Source organism: Pituophis catenifer, unplaced genomic scaffold (genome assembly GCF_029215685.1).
Source record: "Pituophis catenifer annectens isolate HBS135680 unplaced genomic scaffold, rPitCat1.0.hap2 SCAF_2, whole genome shotgun sequence".
In the NCBI taxonomy this organism is placed as follows: domain Eukaryota; kingdom Metazoa; phylum Chordata; class Lepidosauria; order Squamata; family Colubridae; genus Pituophis; species Pituophis catenifer.
In genome coordinates this window covers 69,662,039-69,676,438 of record NW_027256882.1, presented here as the reverse complement: position 1 = coordinate 69,676,438, position 14,400 = coordinate 69,662,039, and the positions used below count along the sequence as shown (strand labels likewise).

Here is a 14,400-nt window from a genome sequence, read left to right as displayed (position 1 = left end):
CTTTCAAGCTCATGTTTACGATCTTGTGTCATATTCTTAACTATCATTTTAGTCTTTTTTGAGTTCAGTTTAAAACCTGAAACTCTACCATAGTCTTGTATAATGTCGTTCATCAGGATTATTGATTCCATTGGTTGTGATAGGGTAACAACCAGATCATCTGCAAATGCCTTTATTCTATAATCCTCTTGCCTTATCACTATACCTTTCAAGATTTTTGAGTCCCGTATTATATTTAGCAAGACTTCCAATGTTAATATAAATAAAAGTGGGGACAACGGACATCCCTGTCTTGTTCCTTTTTCAATTTTAAACTCTGTCGTCAAACTTCCATTAATAATAATCTGTGCTTTTTGCTCTTGATAAATTGCTGAAATCGCCTGTATAAATTGGTCCCCAAAGCCCATCTTTTTTAAAGTCTTTAGTAGAAAGTTCCAATCCACTCTATCAAAGGCTTTCTCCGCATCCAAGAAAACCAGCACTGCAGAAATCTGTTTATTCTTATCAAGATATTCCAATAAGTCTATTACTTGCCTTACATTATCCTTCATATATCTGCCCTCAATAAATCCCGCTTGGTCCTCATGAATCACTTTTTGAATTACTGGCATCAACCTGTTGGCTAATACCTTCGCATAAATTTTATAGTCTGTATTCAAAAGAGATATTGGTCTGTAGTTCTCTGGTTTTTTAGGACCAACTTGTTCCTTTGGTATCAAAGATATATAAGCAGTTGTCCAAGATGGGGGTATTTTACCCCCTTGTTGAATATTACAAAATAAATCTCTAAGTTGTTCCACCATTTCAGCTTGTAAAGTTTTGTAATACACTGCTGTCAAACCATCCGTGCCAGGCGCTTTAGCTGTTTTTAGCTGCTTAATTGCTGCTATTATCTCCTCCACTGTTATAGGGTAATTCATTCTTTCCTTTTGTTGATCAGTAATTTTTGTAATTCTCTTATCCTTTAAATATTTTTCTATAAGTCCATTCTGCACCTCTTCTTTGGCATATAATTTAGTATAATAATCCACAAAAGCTTCTTTAATTAATTTTTGTTGAAAAATTTCTTTCCCTCCAATGTCAATACTATCAATAGTCCGTATACTTTGTTTTTTCCTCAGTGTGTAAGCCAACCATCTGCCCGGTTTATTAGCATTGCAAAATGTATTATGCTTTGCGTATTGTAAACTTGTTGCAACTTGTTCCGCCATAAGCATTTGAAATTGGTCTTTCAAAAGTTTTATAGCACTTCTTATTCTTTCATCTGTTGGGTTTTTAATAAGTAACTGTTCCTTATTCTTTATTTCCATTTCCAACTCAGATCTTTTCTTTTGTCGGAACAGTCTGTGTTTAGAATTCATGTAGATAAGTACCCCTCTCATATAAGCTTTACTAGCGTCCCAAACAATTTCAATTGGGGTACCTTTATTCAAATTTATTTCAAAAAATTCTTTCAAATGCTTTTTAAGTTCTATTGTATTTTTTTCATATCTAAACAAGTTCTCATTTAATCTCCAAGAACGTCTCTCAACCTTATCCATCTCAATTTCTATCCATACAGGGCTATGGTCAGTCAAAGTTCTTGGAAAAATCTTTGTTCTTTTTGTCTTAATAAGTAAATCATTTGACAACAGAATAAAATCAATCCTAGAAAAGGATCTATGTCTATCGGAAAAAAAAGTGTAATCCAATTCATTCGGATTATGTATTCTCCAAACATCTTTTAGTTCCATATCTTCTTTCATATCAAAAAAAGTCTGCGGTAGTCTAATTCTAGACTTTGCCAAGCTCTTTTTATCTAATTTAGAATCAATTACTCCATTCCAGTCTCCCATAAATAAAATAGATCTATAGTCCCATTGCAATATTTTAGTATGTAACATCTTGTAAAAACAATCCTGTTGTTGGTTAGGAGCATAAATTCCAATCAAAAGAATTTGACCATTTGCTGTAAGCAATTCAATTGCTACAAACCTACCATCTTGATCTACTTCTATAATTTTTGCTGTTAATTTTTTATTTACATAAATAACCACACCATTCTTTTTCTGCGAAGTTGAAGATATATAATGCACTCCTAATTTTGAATTTATCAAATATTTCTGATCTTGAGTTGTAATATGTGTTTCTTGTAAGCAAATTATATCATTATTAAATTGTTTCAAATATGTAAATATTTTCTTCCTTTTCTGTGCTGAATTCAACCCATTAACATTCCAAGATAGACACTTAAGGGTCATCGGCCTGTTTCTGGAGCGCAGAGCAAAATATTTGAAGTTCATCCAAAAGCTTCGATCTTGCTCTTCCCATAGCTCCACTCTCTTGTGGGATACTCTTAGCTGCCATCTTGTCTTGTCTTTCCTGTTGTTGTTGTTGCTTTTGTTTAAGTAGCTTGGATTGAGCTCTAGTTATACGTTGATCTTTAACTTCAGTCAGCTGAGTCAAATCCAAAATTGGAGAAGAATCCAGCAAGGGCTCACTCAGAAAACCTCCTTCTGCACCTTGCACATTTTCTAATTCTTGCTTGGGCTGTTCTTCCGACTGCCTCTCTTCACTCTCCTTAATCTCCAAAACTGTAGATGTACGTGGAGATGGTGTTCTTTCCTTAAGAATAGTACTATAAAAATGTTGTGCCTTCTCCACGGTATTCAATCGATATCCTTCTCCCTTATATCTAAAAATTATCCCAGCTGGTGCATCCCACCGGAAGGGTATCTGTAAGTCTTTCAGTTCCTTAACAAGAAAACCAAACTCTTTTCTAGCTTTCAGCATTTTAGGAGGTAATTCTTTAAAAATTACAAGTCGTGAGCCCCCCACTTCTACAGAGGTGTGAAAAGATTTTTGGAGGATTTCATTTCTAATTTCTCTCTCAGTAAAGTATATGACCACATCTCTAGGCAATTGTCTTTGTCTGGCCACCCAAGAGTTGACTCTGTAAATTTTATCTATTTTGTGAAATACCAAATCAGGGTTAACTTGTAAGATCTTAGCCAGGGCTTCAGAGCAAACTTGTCTCAAATCCTGTCTCTCCTCCTCTCGAATTCCCCGAAGCCGTATGGCAAATTCCATCGCCCGGAATTGTATCATGACAATCTCATCTTCAATTCTCTGCATTTTATTATCAGCTTCTTCAATTTTATAGTCATTATCTTTCATCCTAACATTAACTTCTAATTTGAGTTCTTCAACTTTAAAATCAACTTTCCCAATAAAATTTGCCAGGCCAGACGCCACTTCTGATATTTTTTTGGTCACCATATTTTGATTCTGCTTCACCATATCTTTAACTTCATTAATTTCCTGCAGAAATTCCTCATGTGATTTTTGAAGTTTATGATCTATTTCCTGTTGAGATTCTTGAAATTTTTCATCCAAAGTTTTAGCAATAAAGTCTTTTAAATCTCCCACATCAAGTTCTTTTTTCTGAGTTTGTAGTTGTTGAGCAGGGGGAAGTTGCGTTTGATGTTTGTGTGTGGGGGATCCCCCCCCTGATGCCTTCCCTTCCTGCTTCTTTGAAGCCATTGTGCCACGTAGGCTAATTTTTCTAGAGAGGGAAGTTCTTTTTCCTTTCCCTCTTCCACAAAAGCTTCTAAAAAAGTCCCCCAAATTTAGTCAAATAAAACTGAAGTAAAGCAAAGTCAAATTTTAGCAAAAAGAAATGTTTTCCTTTAGGTAAGACAACTTTGTAGCAACTTTTCAACTTTGTAGCGAAGCAGAGAGGCTTCACAAATTCACTTTCACTAGCTCGTTAACTCAAGCGCTGGACGCCATATTTTTTCCAAATCACTTTCACTCGCTCACTTTCTCTTGATTTAAAAAGTCAATAAAGCACTAATACTTGCAATTTTCAGGTTTCTGGATTCAAGTTGGTATTTCCGCTATTTGTTAGAATTAGTTCCTCTCACTTTAAGAGTTTGCTGCTGTCGGCTTGTTCTGCTGAAGGCAGAATCGTCCCACGCCGCCCGGAGTCTCCGCAGGTTGGAAGGGAGCCGCTCCTGTTTTCACCCCCAGAAACAATTCCCTGGGGGGGTTACAGGGGCTCAACCTGTGCCCTGCTGTCTCTGCTCCTGCAATCTTCAAGATTTCGGAGTTTTCGAGCCGCTCCTCGTTCGCGGGGCGGCTCTACAGGCGGCGGGGCTGGCGGTCTTAGAAAATCACCGCCGTCGCCGAAGCTCGCAAACCGGAAGTCGCTCTAATGATCACTCCTTTAAAGCTGTTTCTCAAGTCCTATTATTTCAACTCACACAAGGCACGTTTGCCTTGTCCCCTCAGTCTTAAAATGTAAAGGGAGACCCTGTGTACTCTGCCTGTGAGGACTTACTGTAAGAGGGCTAGTCTGGTTACTTGAACACAAAATGAAGAGTCATTTGGCAGGCAGAACACTATGAAATGGCTAAATGTGCTATGTACATTACAATTGCTTCATTGTAATGAATAGATTTATTACATTTAATCGGGAGGCTTGTTAATTAAGTTTATGGTATTTTCCAGATTTATCCTCAGTTTGTCTCCTACCTGCTATTGAACATCTTTATTTTCAACAGAGTGATTTATTTTTCCTCCTTCTCACTTATAGATATTATGCAGATATAGCTAAAATGCCAGCAATCAGCGATCAGGACATGAGTGCCTATTTGGCAGAGCAGTCACGGCTACACTTGAGCCAATTCAACAGCATGAGTGCCCTGCATGAGATCTACTCATACATTACTAAGTACAAGGATGAGGTAAGGTATATCAGAACTCTTAGATATATCCTAATATAACTATTTATCTCTGTTTTTTTCCTCTTTCTTTTGACCCACGAAAAGAAATCCAGAGTGGAGCTGCTTTTATTCCTCTGTAAACTCATCATATCATGTCTTAATAGTTGCATAGCCAGCTAATGAGCACCTGCTATGCAGTAAGTACACTTACTGCAACATTTCCATACAATATAAAAGTAGCTCCATTTTTAAATATATTTTTAAAATGATCATAAAAGCAATAAACAAAAGAACCCAAATATGTGCATTATAATTATGTTCCAAAATCAGTTTTTAAAGATTGATCTAGGCAGTTACTTACAAAATATCACGGTTGTACATATCATTTCTATTATGTGGGACAAACCTATCTAGGCTTTGTTCCATTTTAAACTAAAAAGGGTGTTTGTCTTCCTGAACAGCTAGTCATCATTAAAAAGATGTGGTTCAATTATCCATTTGTTGAGATACTAGAATGGTAGAGGAACCAGTTGCAGCAAATTATTGAAACGTGGTACTAAGCTCTCCCAAAGATACCAATTCTTCTCAATCTCCCTCTTTCCCCTTATCCTAACTATCAACTCTGACACAGATGGATGAGATAAGAACATTTGTCAAGTAGTTCCTCTAATTTCTCTCCATCAGTATTGATGATGATTATGACGACAATGATGATGAAATTACCCTCCTGAATCCTAGTGACTTATGCTCCATTCTTTTTATTTCACATAACCAACAATCCTGGGATTCTGTGAATATCTCTGTCTAAGAACTAAGCAGGCCCTACAAGCCTAAGCCAGCCAAATGTTGCCATCTACAAAGACCTTCTACTGAAGCTCTTTTTTTAAGTTCTGCATTTGCTTTACAAAGAGAGGGCACCTGTTTCTTTTCTAAAGTTTAAAAAAGAAATACCTTGAGGTACTTTTATCTGTCTATTTTCATTCATCCTTTCTTCTCTTGTTTTGATACGAAGTATCGAAGTATCAAAGTAACAAACACAGACCACTCCCTTTTATAACAAAACAACAGTTTTCCAAAATAGGGGGGAAAATCACAACAGTGCCTCAGCAGATAAGTAATGGGCCAATAAGAATGGAAGAATTAAATCAGCGAAGGGAACACATCTCATGAAGTAATCAAATAAGAGACAAAAGAAAAATATCAACCTAATCTTGAAGCACTTAACTCTCTAAATGAATGTGTTCTGGGTCAACTGTTCTGGTGAGCCCATGTACAAATGACCTTATTTATAATTTTGAGGTGGGGGTGGCATTTACTATCACAAGAGAGTCACTTCATAAGCCTATAAAGTTTTAAGAGTGGTTAAAAACCCATCTACTGTAATTGGTATGAACAGCAGAAAGTAGTTTTGAACACATTCTCTACAATCCTTTATTAAAGCAATAAAATATATGATGCTAATAAAAAAATATATATAAAATGGAGTTATATGGATTTTATTGCCCAACAGAAAGATGTTGAGAGGTGGGGGAAGGGAATTGGTTGCTTATATAAGATAATGAAAGCATTTGTACAAGACCTTGTCAAACATCTTTGCATTGTTATCTGGGCAAGGCTCCAAAATTGGTTCCTTCAACAGTTAGTAAAGAAAGTGGCCTATTCACATAAGTGTGAATAGAGATCAAGGCTTCTTAGAGGTTTCTGCACTCAAGTAAGCTCTGTAGCCAGCTGAGATCTCCCGCCCCATGGCAAATTGCCACATGCCAATGGAATGGCTTGCCTTCAGAAGTTGTTGGTGCCCCATCACTGGAGGCTTTTAAAAAGAGACTGGACAGCCATTTGTCTGAAATGATATAGGGACTCCTCCTTGAGCAGGGGGTTAGATTACAAGACCTCCTTCCAACTCTGTTATTCTGTTCTGTTTTTCTGGTGACCTTGGGCTAGTCTTTTTCTCAGCCCTAGGAAGAAGGCAGTAGCCAACCACTTCCAAAAAAGTTGACAAGAAAATTTCAGGAATTAGTCCAGGCAGTCTCCAGGAGTCACAACCGACTTGAAAGCAACAACAACAACAACAACAAATAGCTTAGGTTTACATTTTTAGGATCCTTGGTTGATCTTTAGTCATTGATTCGATAAGTTACTTCAAACTAGATGTATATATATTTACCTCCCTTTGTACTCACAGATATTTTGTTTTTACTACAGAGCTAACATGCCCCCAAATTCTGTCTCATTTTTATTTCCAAAAATCTATTAAGTTTCACTAAAGTTTAGGACTATTAAACAAAAAATGGTGGGTGGTCGCAGTCTGTGCTGGAACTGTGGCCACCTGCCAGAAACGAAAAGGAAGGGAAGGAAAACTGGGGTAATAGGGAGCACCCCGGGGGATTAGACGGGTTGGCAGGGAGCAATCTCACCTATTCACAGTCTGGAGAATGGTTATTATGTGATTGATGTGCCCATTATTTGTGAATAGGAAAGCACATTTGTACATCCATTTTGTAAGAGTGCCTGTGACATGCTTGTTAATATTCCAAGTAAGACCACTATAAAATACATTGCCTACCTATGTTTTGAATAATGTTACCCTGTGTTTAATATTCTATTCATGTATAAAGTGTTTCGTATATTGGAAATTCTGAAAGTATTTTTTCTGAATGACACCAGATTCGGATGGATGGTGAAGAGTAACATTAATGCCGCATGTCAGCAAAACTGAATATTATTGTTTCTTTGTAGATGTGCTCTTCAGATGGATTCTTGTATCTCTCAGTGGCAACTTGCATTTTGAAGAACAGAGTTTCTTAGAATATGCAGTTCTATTTCAAGTCAGCAGAGTTCCCTCTGTGGTATAATATAATGCTGCTGGGAACATTCCAATTTTCTATTGTTTTTATCCCATAAAAATAAATTCACATGCCAGTCTTTTGTTGGCATTGCATATTAATGATTAATAGTCACTACCTAACTAGACTAGATTCAGTTACTAGAGTCTTTTAGATTCGCTATGAACAAAATCTTAGAGATAAAAGATGTAGAATTATTTTTAGAGTGATAAAGACAGAATTGTTTGAAATTCCAAATTAATGAGACTTTTTTTTTATCCAGATCTACAGCTTTTCTTCCTGAGCTGAAAGTAGAAGGATAATAGAATAATAATAATACAGAATTTTTAATATTTAAATCAATTTAATAATAACCCATTCCAATGTGCCAGTTGCAATGCATAAAAGAGAAAAGCATCTCTCACATAGATACGAAACTCCATTTATCACAACTCCTATTAATAACAAGGAATGTTAACGAGAGATTCCTTGAATTAAGGCTCGCTCTCAAATGATACTTTCATTCCTCAAGAGCCTACCCAAAAGATAGTGTGATCCTGAAGATCCCCTATGAGTTGGCCAATTTTTTTTTTATTCTTGAAGGCCCTTGTAGGATTTAGATATTAACCAAGTAGTAGATTAATCAAAAACTCTTAGTAGGGGCAACTTTGGGGTTTCATTCAACAGTAAAGAAACCACAAAGATTTTAGAACTCTGTCACACAGTTGTGATGGGATGAGCTGCTTCCTGAAGGATCCCTCCTGCTTTTTTTAACTTGCTTTCTTGAAAGGAATTTATTTATTTAGCTCTTGTAATTTAATAGGCTTTTATTGTATTGTAAACTGCTCCTAGTGCAGTGGTGAAATCCAATTTTTTTTACTATCGGTTCTGTGGGCGTGGCTTGGTGGGTGTGGTGTACCTTGGTGGGTGTGGCAGGGGAAGGATACTGCAAAATCCCCATTCCCTCCCCACTTTGTGGCCAGCCAGAGGTGGTATTTGCCGGTTCTACTCAAAATTTCCACTACCGGTTCTCTAGAACCTGTCAGAACCTGCTGGATTTCACCCCGCCCTAGTGGCTTTGGATAGTGAGACAGATGGCGTATACATTTAATAAATAAATAAATAAAAGGAAGAATGCAGTATCATTCTTCTGAATAGAATCCAGAGAGATAAGTATAACTCCCTCTTGCAAATAAAACTCCATGTAACCTTTCCTTTTAATTGTATCTTGATTAAGTTGGGCAAGGTTTAGTGGGTTCCAGCCAGGTCTGAGAAACATAAGTGTGCACCAGCAGTGCCAAAGAAAGCCCCTTGTATGAATAGACCCAAGTGTAAACCCAACCTGTCTTTAAGGGTGAAGCACTATATACAAAAGGTCACAGAGGTCATCAACAGGAATCTTAACAGCTAGCGCCATCACAGCTTTTCAGCACCCGGCCTGCCATCTGGATGAGACCAACAGCAATCACAAAAACTGGAGCTAGAGGAGGCGGCGGCACCCCCAAAGAGCGGTTCCTCTAGCCCTTTTGCAGCAGCAGCTGCTGCCCTGGGGCTAGTCTCCTAGCTTCCAACATTCCCTTTCATTAGTCTTACAAATCAGCGAGGCCTTAAGAGCAGAAATCAATAGCAAGCAGGGCAAGTGCTACGTGGTTAGAAAGTGCAGCCTTAATGATCTGCAGGCAAAAGAAGTTGCCAATCCTTGTCTTTTTGGTTAACCACTGTCTGGCATCTGTTGAATGTGCCTCTATAGTCTGCTCTAAAAGTGCACTGCCTGTGTGTTTGCAGCTCTCAGGAGCTTCTTTTATGATTTGTAATGGGATTAATAAATAGCAGCTGTTCCCTTTGTTTGTTTTCATTCATTAAACACAATTACATGCAGCCCGATTGCACCCTCTTTGATGCAAAATGGGAGGGAATAATTTTTCCTGTTGCTCAGTACTATAATGTGCTGTCATTGGCACTGAATGAAAATCATAATTAATTTTCATTTGGGTTTTTGCATCTTCCTAATCATGGCGGTCTTTAGAGCAGGTGACAGACAAGTATCTCTCTTTTTTCTCCCTGTCCCCCCTGCTGTTTCCTGTTTTACCCTGTTGTGCCCAGAAGTGCCACAGAAGAACAACCAGGCACAAAGCTGGTTACAAAATCTTTCCAAACTCACAAACTTTAGTGATTGTCTCCAGTTGAATCAGGAGCAAAGGAGATTTGGAGGACTCTCTCATTCTATTCAGGCCTCCAACACCTTTAAGATCCTAAGATTTGACATCCGCAACCTAATTGGTTGCTTTGGTTGACATTCAGTATTTTAGCACCACCTAGAGGTGCTTGGAAGAACAATGCTTTAGGTGAAGGATGAGGTATTGGGGGAGTCAAACTCTGGCCTGGATTGTTAACTATATGGATTTGCAGCTGGACCATTTTTGTGCCAGGAAGGATTTTGTGCCTTTCATATTTAGAAAACTTTTGCAACTAGACACAAATCTTTTCCCATAGGATAACAGCCTTAGAATATCTTCCCACAGGCATGACGTTGGAGTGGCTAATGCGTTTCTTGATTTGAGGACTCCACCAGAATGTACCAGCTCTGTGGCACATTACCTTTGTGCAGTGGTGGGATTCAGCCAGTTCGCACCACTTTGGGAGAACTGGTTGTTAACTTTGTGAGCAGTTTGGCAAACTGGTTGTTGGAAGAAATCATTAGGGCAGAGAACCGGTTGTTAAATTACTTGAATCCCACCACTGCCTTTGTGGGTTGCTTTATTTTGTGACATTGCAACCTTCCCCAAAGCCCTGGGCAGTGGTGCTGTGTGTGCTCCCCATCATTTCTGCATGTTCAATATGGGAAGCCTAAAGGTGTCACAGCTGCTTTTAATCACAGGGAGCTTATTTCCATATTACTTCTAGGGTTTGTGATGGGCCTTTCCTGCTTTCGAATAGTCAGCCTATTAATTATACAAGAGTTTGTTTCCAATTATGCAGCCAATGAAATGGTTAATTGAGTTCTTTTTGATGGATGCCTCGACATTTAATTGGAAAAAAAATACAGCTTGCACTCACAACAAATGTAACCACTATAATGGGATTTCTGATGAGATTGCATTTTAATCATCCTTTTCTTTAAAAAAAAAAATCTGGCAGTGCAATTGAAAGGGAGGTGGGGTTTGGGGGCATTTCTTTTTTATTCCTCCACTTTCTCAATCCTTTCCTGCCAAATCTTCCCTTCTCACTCAACTGTCAAAAGGCCTACTCACAACATCCCACCCTTCAGTTCATTAATGTGGTTGATTAAAGAATGGCTTTCTAAGAATACGTACAAATGATGATCTAAAGGTTTTCATCTGATTCTGAGAACAGAACTAAAATGTAGGATTCATTTATAGCTCTTTCAGTAGGAAAGATGTTTATTATATGAATTCGACTGTATTCCATAATTATGTCCTTTTTTCTAGTGCCTTCAATAAAAGGCCTTAAGCATGCTAAATTCCATTACTTGACTTGTTTTCTCAATGGCACTGAAGTATAAGCCTATTTAGTGGAATGAAATTTTGGTGGAAAAATTCCAGAATTGCCATTTTCTAGTATTTTAAAATATAGTGTGAATAGCAATAGGTTCTTTCATCAATTGAGGCAAATCTGACTGCAATTGAATATGAAATCTACATTGGGCCAATAAATTTAGATTCTTCAGCAATTTTTCTTGCCTTTCTCAGCAACCAAAGGTAGGCACTCACTGCTTATATATAGTTTCACTCCTTAAAAAGGAGACTCAGGCTCAAAATCTCCTTTGGATTGAATGAACTCATGATGACCTAAACAGAACAATTTAAAAATATTGACTTCCTGAGAAATGTCTCATTGTGGATAGTAATGAATTTAAAAACAAAGTGGGTCTGTAAAAGATTGACTTAAAAGGATTCCATGATAGGCCTTTGAGTATTCTGTTCAAAATATATAACTGCTAAAGAAACTGTTTATCAGTTTCAGAGACCAAAATGAATTTTCCTGGAATTTATCCCATTGTTTGTTCTGTATAATTATGAGGCTTTATGTCCATGAAGAACCATACTCTCATATATTTTCAGCATCAGGACAAATTTAGACATTAAGAAAACATATTATATTTCTGGGCCTGTGTGGGTAAGTTACAATTCAGGTCAACGTAATGCTTGTCTATTCTACCTCAGTGTGGCAAAACATTCAGGTAGATTCAACCCATCCTGTTTGCTGCTTTGGTTTAATAACAATGGCTTTTGCAGGGTGCATGCTCAGAAACATTTTTTTTTAACTGATTGGGATGAAGAAGGATAGTCATTCCAATAAACAGAAAGAGAAGGCTTACACATTCCTGCCTCTCATAATAAATGGCTTACATTGTTTTTCACCTGTACATTTTGAAACCCAAATTGATGACTTGCCTCCAGAAATTGTGGGTGCTCCAACACTGGAAGTTTTTAAGAAGAGAGTGGGCAATCATTTGTTTGAAATGGTATAGGGTCTCCTGCTTGAGGAGGATTGGGTTAGAAGACATTTATGGTCCCTTCCAACTCAGTTATTGTTATTAACTTCAAATTCGAGCTTATAATCCAGTATTTTTCTCCAGTCTCTTTACTATCTTTGATGTTTGGGAAACAAGACGCTTCATATTTTTTCCACTGGTAACTGTGTTCCATTTTCTCCTTACTGTTGTCCTGTTTGGTCTTTTGATGGTTCAAGGAAGAGTCCTTCTGGCTTTCCTGTTAGAGACCTCCTTGTGGAAATTATTTCAGATTGTAGAGGATTTTTTTTTTTATTAATAGTAGTAATCTTTTCCTTTCTGCTCTTTCCTTTATCAGATTTTAGCTGCTTTAGAGAAGGATGAACAGGCCCGAAGACAACGGCTGCGAAGTAAGTTGGAGCAGGCAATTGACACAATGGCTCTAAGTAGCTGAAAAGGCCGAGTTGTTGTTGCAGACTTCCTAGCAGCAGAGGCTAAAAGAGAAAGCGGCAAGCAAGTTGCAGCAACAAGAAAACACACAAGATATATTGGGGCTCAGCACGAAACAGTGCACAGAGTCTGCTGCGTCTTTGAACCTTTTGCACCGATTGAACAGAAGAAAATCAAACAATCCTTTAAATCATTATTATCAAAGCAAATTGAAACAATTTAAGGACCTTTTTGAAAGGAGCGACTGACGTGGCAAAGAACCTGAGAGACCCAAGATGTGTGAGAAGAGCCAGGGGGAAGAAATTCCAGCTGAACTGCTACTGTCCCTTCCCCACCAAGGCTTGCCCCAAATCTGGCAAAGGAAGGTTGGGGCATGCACTAACTTCTAGGGCAATGTTTTTACATTATGTTTTTCTTATAGCAGGCGGGTGGGCAGTCTTATCATTTTTTTTCCGTTCTGTATTTGCTTCGACTCCCACCTTGACTGGACAACTCAACTCTTCAATCTACTCCTCCTTTCTTTCTCCCTGGCCTACTGCCTCTAGTGTTAACTGCTAAATTTGCACAATTTTCACAAGCTAATGCTGTCCTTTCAGGGACTGAAAGGATATGGAAGGAGGAGGGAAGTTGCAAATCTGCAAGAAATCTTCCCAAGATTTGTTTTTCCCCCAACAAATTATTGGTGTGGGAGAGAAACGAGGGTGAGTAGAACCTAGAGAAGCAGTCCCAGGCCTCCTTTATTCTTTCTACAGTTCGTCCTGTGCCATTTTAAAACGTTATTGAGCACAGGCCAAATAAATGCTCTCATTTTGAATGCTGCTTAAGAGTGTGCTGGAGACTTAGAAAGGCAAAACTAAAAATAAAAAAGAGGAATAGGCACATATAAAAACAATCTCACCTAAAGAAAGACTTTTCTCATCTATTAGAAGCAATGCAACTTCCCAATACACCTTGCATTGGAGGTTTATAGAAGTCAGAATCAGCTTTTATAAGCAGAGTTTATAAAACTTTCTCAAAATTGCCCCTACTCAGTTTTCATTGTACACACAAACACACACACAAACTTCTCCATGTGTAAGCTTTCCATTTAGAGGTCAAAGATACTTTCAAAGAAGCTCTCCATATACAAGTGTCATATAGCCAGAGAGAAAGGAGCTATCTAGTCTAATAGCTCAGTATTGCAAAGGAGAATGTTCAGGTTAAGCAGGATCATGCAGGCAGTTTAGAGAAAAGCTTTTTTTTTTTTTTTTTAGCCTTTTGAAATTGCATTGCTCCACCTCATTCCACTGGCTCTCCCAATGGCAACATAAAGCCTGGTCAGATTATCAGAAGGGCAGTCTTTATTCCAAAAAGTAAAAAAAAAGTGTTCCTACATGCAGTTGCAGTTTAGCCCTGATAAATATGGCATGTCGGTTCCAGCGTTGTTTTATGTATGTATGTATGTATGTATGTATGTATGTACGTACGTATGTATGTGTGTATGAGTGGGGGGGGGGGTTGCGCATGCTCATGGACATTCAACTCTCCCAAATACTGATTACAGCATCCGCATATCTTCAGCAGGCTAATTCCAAAAACAAAACCAGGCTTAAAGTTTAAAACAGGCTTGTCCAACCTATAGCCCTTGGTCTGCATGCAGCCCTGGACAGCTACAGTAGTAATGTGGCCCCACAAGATGGTAAACCTTTCACATTATTATGTGGCTTATATATGTTGTTGTCAATGTGTGAAATTAGGCATTTTATAGAATGCCTAGGAAATCTATAGAAGGTCAAAAATCAAAGTATGAAACACTTAACATTTCACACATTTCCTAGGCATTCTATGCAATGCAAAAAGGCAAACCAGCAAAGTACAAAATACTCCTGCTAAAATCCCATTCTAGCCTTCCTTGTTGCAACATGTAGGTCAATATTGGTCTTTTTGCCTTCGGTTTTTTTTTTTT

At 37.9% G+C, this 14,400-nt stretch overlaps 1 protein-coding gene across 4 annotated transcripts in view; it reads left to right on the top strand.

The window, feature by feature from the left end:
- PLXNA1 (plexin A1) overlaps positions 1–12,980 on the top strand; it is a 334,967-nt gene extending 321,987 nt beyond the window's left edge. For all 4 annotated transcript variants that reach the window (XM_070936901.1, XM_070936902.1, XM_070936904.1 and 1 more), the window contains 2 exons: positions 4,577–4,727; positions 12,364–12,980. In XM_070936901.1, coding sequence (XP_070793002.1) covers positions 4,577–4,727; positions 12,364–12,459 — 247 coding nt within the window. In that variant the 3' untranslated portion in view covers positions 12,460–12,980. The remainder of the gene's footprint in view (positions 1–4,576; positions 4,728–12,363) is intronic.
- The last annotated feature ends 1,420 nt before the right edge of the window (positions 12,981–14,400 follow it).